Below are 9,417 nucleotides of genomic sequence, written 5' to 3' on the forward strand. Positions count from 1 at the left end.
AGGTCAGGAGTTCCAGACCATCCTGGCTAACATGGTGAAACCCCGTCTCTACTAAAAATACAAAAAAAAAAAAAAAAATTAGCCAGGCATGGTGGTGGGTGCCTGTAGTCCCAGCTACTCGGGAGGCTGAGGCAGGAGAATCACTTGAACCTGGAAGGCAGAGGTTGTAGTGAGCTGAGATCGTGCCATTGCCCTCCAGCCTGGGTGACAGAGCGAGACTCTGTCTCAAAAAAAAAAAGGAAAGAAAGAAAGAAAGAGACGGCCCTTGCTGAGCAGCAACAGTCACTGTGACTGGAAGAAGCATTTCCTTCCATCCAGACAGTTACTGAACTTCCGTTTTCCAGGCACTGCCGAGGACAAGGCAGGGGAATGGCCCGGGCAGCCTTTGGATTGGAGAAGTGGCCCCAAAGCCCACATATCAGTTAGATGGTGCCTGTGTCTCCCCCAGAGCCCACTCACATTTCAGTGTTGCTCTTCTTCCTCAGCTCAGCTTCTGTGTTGGCACTTGGAAGTGGTTCACGTAGTACCTGGTGGCCACTTGGGGCCACTGAGAGCCCTTGCCCTGCCCCTACCTGAGAGTCAAGTGAGTTAGGGCAAGCACAAGGCCAGGAGCCAGAGCCAGGGCCACTGCCCTTGGCAGGGCCTGGCCTTGTACTTGATCCCCTGCTGCAGGGTCCCGGCCCAGCTAGGACCAGCTGGCTGAATCCCTGCCCTCTATGCTTACTTGGCTCTGTGGGGTCCCTGGAACCAGGCAGCTCCCACGGGGTCCCCATGGCCACTTGTCTGGTCTTAGCCACCATCTCCTCTCTCCCAGACCACCGGAAGAACCTCCCACGCTGTCCTTTGCTTCTACTCTCACTCCCCATCCCCCGGGTCAATGCTCAACTCAGCACCCAGCATAGTCCTGGGGGCATGAGTGTGTCACCTCCCAGCTCAGAGCCTGCTTCTCACGGGGCTGCCATGTCCCTCAGAGTCAGGCCCCCAGCCTGCCCTCCCCCTGCCCTGTTTTTCTGCGGGGCTCCTGCACCGTCCCCGCATCATGCACTCGACTCTGGCCACGTGCCATGGAAGAGGCTGCCCTAGAGCCTTCAGATTTTGCTTCCCTCTGCCTGGGGAGCCCCACCCCCGACTGCCACGGGACCTGCTCCCTCACTTCCCGCAGCTTTTTGAGCCAAGGTCCCCTCCTATAGAGAAGCAAGCCTTCCCTGCGTCACACCTCATCGCCATTCCTTGTTTTATTTTTTCCTTTCCACTTACTGACATACATATTTTGCTGATTTTTCTTCTTTACTTATCACCTGTTTCCTGAAACTAGAATATAAGCTATATGATGGCCGGGCGCAGTGGCTCACGCCTGTAATCCCAGCACTTTGGGAGGCCAAGGCGGGAGGATCACTTGAGGTCAGGAGTTTGAGAACAGCCTGGCCAACATGGTGAAGCCCCGTCTCTTCTAAAAATACAAAAAATTAGCCGGGTATGGTGGTGGATGCCTGTAACCTCAGCTATTCAGGAGGCTGAGGCAGAAGGATCATTTGAACCCAGGAGGCAGAGGTTGCAGTGAGCCGAGATCGTGCCACTGCACTCCAGCCCTGGGCAACAAGAGCGAAACTCCATCTCAAAAAAATAAAAAGGCTATAGGGCTACATGAAGGCAAGAATTTTGGCCTCAGTGTGGCCCCAGTGCCTAGAGCAGTGTCCAGCACACGGTAGGCAGCCAGTGGTGACCAGTGTTGACAGGATGGATGGAGACAGGCGAGTGAGTGAAGGGACTGGCAAGCGTGCTGCTGGCTCTCTGCATGTGTGTGAGTCAGCGTGTCTGTGGGCAGAGCATGGAACCGTCCTTGTCATGAAGGACGGACGAAGGCAGAGAGCCAGGCTGCGGCAGCTGTCCCCCTCCTGGCAGCCCCCCTGGCTCAGCCACCGGCTGTGGTTCACCATGCAGTAGCATCTTCTTGGCATCCTCTCTGCGGCCGGAAGGTGGGAAGGATGGCACAGCATCCTCCATGGCACAGCATCTTCCATGGCATTGCTGCCGTAGCGAGAAGGTATTTTCTTTTCTTTTTTTTTTTTTTGAGACAGAGTCTCGCTCTGTTGTCCAGGCTGGGGTGCAGTAGCCAGATCTCAGCTCACTGCAAGCTCCGCCTCCCAGGTTCACGCCATTCTCCTGCCTCAGCCTCCCGAGTAGCTGGGACTACAGGCGCCCGCCACCTCGCCCGGCTAGTTTTTTTGTATTTTTTAGTAGAGACGGGGTTTCACCGTGTTAGCCAGGATGGTCTCGATCTCCTGACCTCGTGATCCGCCCGTCTCGGCCTCCCAGAGTGCTGGGATTACAGGCTTGAGCCACCGCACCCGGCCGAGAAGGTATTTTCTAATAGACTCCTACTTCCAGCCCTGGCCCTCCCCACTCTCTCAGCCTGGCCTTGTGGCCCCTTCATGGACCGGTCCCGGCCCCCCTCCTCACGCATCAGCGGCACCCAGCTCCTCACCATTCCAGGGCTTTGCCCCCAGCCGCCAGTCCCCGTGTTGTCGTCCCCGCCATGTCATGCTGTGCTGATTGAAATGAGACCCACACTGCGGCCCCCTTGGCAGCTGCTCTCGGGGAATCGGAGCAGAGGTGGCGTGTCTGGGAGCCTGGGGCCTGTGCTTCTCACACCACCATGTCCTCCTCAGATCCTGGTGAAGTCCATGCTGAGGAAGCGCTCCTTTGGGAACCCATTTGAGCCCCAAGCACGGAGGGAAGAGCGATCCATGTCTGCTCCGGGAAACCTACTGGTGTAAGTACTAGTGGGCCGAGGCCTGCCGGGTGCTCCCTGGAGTCGGGTGGGGAGGCCTGAGGCCCATCCTCCCACGCTCACTGTCGTTGGGCCGAGGCCAGAGCCTGGGGACTTGGCCAGGTCTTGGAGTTGGCCCTGTGTGCATCTCTGTCCCCAAGGTTAGTCAGGGCTAGAAGGGACCTTTTGGGCCCGGCCCTTGCTTCATTCCTAGGGTCAGCATCCCTCACATACACGCTTCCAGGGATGAGGAGCTCACGCAACCCCTCCATGGGGCAGGAAGACCCTTCTTCCATGAAGCTTGATGTCACTCTCCGACTGGGTCCAGCCCCTCTGGGGCTTCAAATCTGTGGCCTCCTCAGCCCTTGGCAGCCTGGCAGAGGTTTGCAGACAGGCTGATGTCGGCTCCCTGTAGGAGGCTGGTGGGCTGTAGGGGAGGGGCGCTGGCCCCTCTTCCTGGCCCTGGGGACTGTTGGTTGCTCTCCCGAGTGGCCCAGGCTGCCTGCAGCCATTGCTGGGGCTGTGCGCCCAGTCAGCGCTTTGCGAGTGCTTGTCCAGTGAGTAAGCAGGGACAGGCTGGCCCGTGGACCATGGGAGAGGAACCCGCATTTGCCGAGGGCTCCCCACAGTAAGCCATGCCCGTGGATTCGCCACCTCCTAGGAGGGTCCAGAAAAGCAGCTCCTCGAGCCTGTGCGCCTCGTCCTCAGCAGTTCCACCTTCTTCCACTGTAATACAAGCCAGCCTGGGACGCTGATAAGGCCTGCTGGAGTTTGTACACAAACCTGCAGAGAGAAGACGGTCGGGGTCCTGAACCACAGCATGGTCCTGGAACAGCCACTGCCTTCCTCTGGCCCCAGAGGGAAGCTTCAGGGAAGGGGCTGGCAGGGTTGCTTGCCCCACCCTGGCCTGCTCTGTGTGGAAGGCGCACTCCCCTTGGCACTCCCAGCGCCAGGCGCCATCCGGGTGCCTTGGCTTTGCACTGTCCGCGGGCCTGTCCGGGACCACCATGTTGGTGTCCGGTGAGGTCTCCCTCTCGTAAGAGGGCCCTTCAGAAGAGTTGGGTCCCCTGGTAGTGGACAAGCTGACATCTGCTCCCTGCTGGAAGTGCTTGCACCCAGGGAGATTCACATAATGAGGTGTGGGGCCTGGAAGAGGCCTGGAGATCCCAACTGCAGTTTTTCTATCATCTCTCCAGTGAGGTAGTTGCGGCTGGGGGAGGATTCTCTGAATTCATCTAGGAATACAGGCCCCTGATGCTGGAATTGTGCTTAGTGTGTGTGTTGGGGGGGGACATATATAATTTGACATCCAAATGGGGACACTTTTGAGAGTGAAAGGGGAAGCCATTCATAATTATGCCAGCACGGTGGCTCATGCCTGTAATCCCAGCACTTTGGGAGATCAAGGCAGGACTGCTTGAGCCCAGGTGTTCAAGACCAGCCTGGGCAACGTAGCAAGACCCCATCTCTATAAAAAAAAAATTAAAAATTAGCTGGACGTGATGGTGGATGCCTGTAGTCCTAGATACTCAGGAGGCTGAGGTGGGAGGATTGCTTGAGTCTGGGAGGTGGAGGTTGCAGTGAGCCGAGATTGCACCACTGTACTCCAGCCTGGGTGACAAAGCCAGACCCTGTCTAAAATATATATATGTGTGTGTATATATATATATATATATATATATATATATATTTATTTATTTATAATAATTATGCCAGGACAACAGGTGGAATCAGGACTGTGTCCAGTAAACCTGGACACCTGGTCCCTCTGACTCAGAGCCTATGGTCCAGCACCCTCTAGTGGTGGGACAAGACAGACACAGGATAAAGACGGTACCTAGGTTGTACCTGGCAAACAGAGTGACAAGATTGGGCTTAATACTTTCCAGCTATAAAATTATAGAATTCTGTGACCCAAGTTTAATTTGGCGGTAGAGCTTTTATTTTTCAATAGAGATGGAGTCTTGCCATGTTGCCCAGGCTGAACTTGAACGTCTGGCCTCTAGCAATTTGTCCACCTCGGCCTCCCAAAGTGCTGGGATTACATACATGAGCCACCACACCCTGTCTCTAGGTCTAACTTTGAAAGTAGATTTTACCTCATCATCAAGTCCCAATGTTTATCCTTCATAGACTGTTTTGGTTTTTTTGTTTATTTGTTTGTTTTCAGACGGAGTTTCGCTCTTGTTGCCCAGGCTGGAGGGCAATGGCGCAATCTCGGCTCACTGCAACCCCTGCCTCCTGCATTCAAGCAATTCTCCTGCCTCAGCCTCCCAAATAGCTGGGATTACAGGTGCATGCTACTACCACACCGGCTAATGTTTCTATTTTTATTAGAGACGGGATTTCACCATGTTGGCCAGGCTGGTCTTGAACTCCTGACCTCAGGTAATCTGCCCACCTCAGCCTCCCAAAGTGCTGGGATTATAGGTGTGAGCCACTGTGCCTGGCCATAAACTGTTTTTTATACTTTGGGATAATTGTAGAAACTCTGTAGTAGAGTTAAGTGGGGTTGGTCCTTTTTAAAGATATCAAAACCCATTTACTGATTATTTTTTAAAAAAGACATTTTGGGAGGAAAATTAAACACATAAATCTGTTGAATATGTAACAGAAGACTAAGACTGATAGATGGATTCTGCCCTGTGAACAAAGCAAAGAAAAAAGCAAAATGAAAGCCCCTCTACCCAGATCTGCTGGGGGCCGACTGAGGTCAATACAGAAGACCCTCAGGCCAGGCACGGTGGCTCACGCCTGTAACCCCAACACTTTAGGAGGCTGAGGTGGGTGGATCACGTGAGCCCAGGAGTTTGAGACCAGCCTGGGCAACATGGTGAAACCCTGTTTTTATAGAGATAAAAAAATTAGGCTGCCAGGCGCGGTGGTTCAAGCCTGTAATCCCAGCACTTTGGGAGGCCGAGATGGGCAGATCACGAGGTCAGGAGATCGAGACCATCCTGGCTAACATGGTGAAACCCCGTCTCTACTAAAAATATACAAAAAATTAGCCTGGCATGGTGGCAGGCGCCTGTAGTCCCAGCTCCTCGGGAGGCTGAGGCGGGAGAATGGCGTGAACCCAGGAGGCGGAGCTTGCAGTGAGCCGAGATCGCGCCACTGCACTCCAGCCTGGGCGGCAGAGTGAGACTCCATCTCAAAAAAAAAGAAAATTAGCTGGGCGTAGTGGCATGTGCCTGTAGTCTCAGCTACTCAGGAGGCTGAGGTGGGAAGATCGCTTGAGCCTGGGAGGCAGAGGTTGCCGTGAGCTGAGATCGCGCCGCTGCGCTCCAGCCTGCACGACAGAGCAAGACGCTGTCTCAAAACAACAACGACAAAACTACACACACAGAGAGAAGGCCCTTGACCAGGCTGATAGAAGATGTAGGGAAGTCAGCTGGGTCAGACTGTGAGAGGCTCCAGAGGCTGTGCTGGGAGCTTTAGACTTCATCTCTGGTCAGTGGGGGGCCACGGAGGTATTGTGGGCTGAGGCTGGGGGCTGGGAGACCGCCAAGGAGCAATTGCTGTGATGCAGGGAGGCCAGAGGGAGGCCAAGCTTGGAGCAGTGGGTGAAGGAGGCTTTGAGAGATTCTGGGATTCAAATTCCTTTATGTGTGAGGGAGAGTATCTCCCTGAGGGTATATTCTGACCCTGATGTCCCCTGAACAGGAAAGAAGGATGTGGCGAAGGGGGCAAGAGCCCAGAGCTCCCCGGCGTCCAGGAAGACGAGGCTGCATCCTGAGCCCCTGCATGCACCCAGGGCCACCCGACAGCATACTCATCCCGCGCCTCCAGAGGCCCACCGCCCTCATGCAACAGCCGCCCCCGCGGGCAGGGGCTGGGGACTGCAGCCCTGCTCCCGCCCCTCCCCCATCGTGCTGCATGACCGCCACGCACGCACGTCCAGGGACAGGACTGGAATGTATGTCATTTGGGGTCTTGGGGGCAGGGCTCCCACGAGGCCATCCTCCTCTTCCTGGCCCTTCTTGGCTTGACCCATTCTGTGGGGAAACCAGGTGCCCATGGAGCCTCAGAAACGCCACCCGGCTGGTTGGCATGGCCCAGGGCAGGAGCAGAGGCAGGAGACCAAGATGGCAGGTGGAGGCCTGGCTTACTGCAACTGAAGAGACCTCCCACTGGGGCCGGGCAGGCCTGGCTCAGCTGCCACAGTCATATGGTGGAGAGGGGGGTACCCTGCCCACCTTGGGGTGGTGGCACCAGAGCTCTTGTCTACTCAAATGCTGGTGTGCGGGCTCGGACCCCTCACTGGGGAGAGGGCCAGTGTTGGAGAATTCTGATTCCTTTTTTGTTGTCTTTTACTTTTGTTTTTAACCTGGGGGTTCAGGGGAGAGGCCCTGCTTGGGAACATCTCACGAGCTTTCCTACAGCTTCGGTGGTTCCCAGCACACCCCACCATTATTTGGCAGCCGAGTGGACGGAGCTAACTTTCCTGGACCGTGTTTCACGTTCAGCGTTATCTGGAAAGTGGGCTGAACGGAATCAAGCTCTGAGCAGAGGCCTGAAACGGAAGCACCACATTGTCCCTGCCCATCTCGCTCCCTCCCTTGATGGTTCCCCAGAGCTGAGGCTGGAGAAGACACCGGGGCTGACTTTGACTGAGGGCCACGGACGTGACAGGCCTGTGGCCCTGCACGTGCTGAAATAACTGGAACCCAGCCTCTCATCCTACACTGGCCTACCCATCTGGCCCCAAGAGCTGCACTCACATTCCTACAATGAAGGATACACTGTCCAGGTTGGAGGGATCACGAGACACAGAACCTGGAGGGGCGTGCACGCCGGCAGGTGGCCTCTGCGGCAGCTGCCTCACCCTGAGGACATCAGCAGTCAGCCTGCTCAGAGCGGGGGTGCTGGAGCGCGTGCAGACACAGCTCTTCCGAAGCAGCCTTCGCCTTCTCTCTGGGATCAGTGTCTGGCTGGCCGGCTTGGCGTTTGCTGACCAAATGCTCATAGAGGTGGACCCCCACAGGGAAATCACACAGGACTCGGACACTGCCCTGGAAACATGGATGGACGAGGGATTTTGGCCACAGGTGTGGGTTTCCCCTTGGAGGAGGGCTTGTTTGGAGAAGGGAGGCTGGCTGGGGGAGAAACCCGGATCCCGCTGCATCTCCGCGCCTGTGGGTGCATGTCGCCTCTCCACGCGCACACGCACGCGCGTGCCCATCTGCTGCACACAGCTCACTCGTATGTCCTGCACTGGTACACGCATCTGTAATACAGTTTCTACGTCTATTTAAGGCTATAGGAGCCCGAATGTGCCCCGTTGTCAGTGGGTCCACGTTTCTCCCCGGCTCCTCTGTGCTAAGGCAGAGTGTGGCCCGGGGCTTAAGAAGTTATTCGGTACTGTTTTTAAGAACACTTTTATAGAGTTAGTGGAAGGCAAGTGAAGAGCCAATCACTGATCCCCAAGTGTTTCTTGAGCATCTCTGAGCGTCTGGTCTGGGGGGACCACATCGATCGGACCCACCCTTGGAAAGCTCTGCGGGGTGGGCTCAGTTGGGATGCTCACCCCGTCACTGAGGGTTCTGGTTGGCGTTGTCGTTTCTGAATGTAGCACAAGCGATGAGCAAACTCTATAAGAGTGTTTTAAAAATTAACTTCCCAGGAAGTGAGTTACAAACAATAAAAGCCCTTTCTTGAGTTTAAAAAAAAAAAAAAAAAAAAGGCTTGTGTGTACATTTTCTGCATCTGGATACATGTTCTTTCTTTCTCAGCAGCTGGAACAGCTGGCTTTGTTGAATTTTCTGGGAAGCGCCTGAGGCACCCTAAGTCCCTGAGCAGGACAGTGGTGAGAGGTGCTCTTGGGGAAGGGAGGGAGAGGGAAGGGCTGGCTCAGGAGGTGACGGGGCTGCCGTCCAGGGTACAGCTGAGGCTCCTGGGTGGGTCCGTGGCCACTCCTTGGGAAGAACTGCCTGTTTCTCAGGGTCTCAGGAGGCCAAGGTCTGGTCCAGGTAGGAGCCATAGCCGCTTCTCTTGGGGCAGAGGTCCCTATGGTGTCACAGGAGTGCCTGTGACACCAGCCCAGTGACCTCCCATCCCCACTTAGCCTTGGAGACTGGTACAGACTTTTAGGACCCCGCACCTCTGTTCCCATGGTACGGCCCTCCAGGGCAGTAATGAAAAGAGTCATCATTGAGGTCACACAGGCCTGAGCTTGCATCCAAGCTTTGCTACTTAAACAGTGTGTGACCTTTGGCAGGTCATTGGAGGAGCCTCTGTTCCCTTATTGGTATAATGGGAATACTCCCGTGGGGTATTGTTTGTTTGTTTGTTTGGGTTTTTTGAGACTTGCTCTGTTGCCCAGGCTGGAGTACAGTGGCACGATCTCGGCTCACTGCAACCTCCGCCTCCTGGGTTCAAGCGATTCTCCTGCCTCAGCCTCCCAGTAGCTGGGACTACAGGTGCCCGCCACCACGCCCCAGCTAATTTTTTGTATTTTTAGTAGAGACGGGGTTTCACCATGTTGGCCATGCTGGTCTTGAACTCCTGACTTCAGGTGATCCTCCCGCCTCGGCCTCCCAAAGTGCTGGGATTACAGGTGTGAGCCACCACGCCCACCTCCCATGGGGTTTGAATGCAAAAAATGCAAACTTTTTCTTCTGCTCTTACAGCACAGCAGTGAACACAGA

At 55.4% G+C, this 9,417-nt stretch overlaps 1 protein-coding gene across 1 annotated transcript in view; it reads left to right on the forward strand.

Moving 5' to 3' along the window:
• The window catches only part of CAMKK1 (calcium/calmodulin dependent protein kinase kinase 1), a 34,069-nt gene extending 25,638 nt beyond the window's left edge, over positions 1-8,431 (forward strand). The window contains 2 exon segments of the mRNA XM_030923817.1: positions 2,670-2,773; positions 6,434-8,431. Of these exon segments, the coding sequence (XP_030779677.1) occupies positions 2,670-2,773; positions 6,434-6,506 (177 nt within the window). The 3' untranslated portion in view covers positions 6,507-8,431.
• Positions 8,432-9,417: the final 986 nt, after the last annotated feature.

This window comes from Rhinopithecus roxellana, chromosome 19 (genome assembly GCF_007565055.1).
Source record: "Rhinopithecus roxellana isolate Shanxi Qingling chromosome 19, ASM756505v1, whole genome shotgun sequence".
NCBI lineage: Eukaryota > Metazoa > Chordata > Mammalia > Primates > Cercopithecidae > Rhinopithecus > Rhinopithecus roxellana.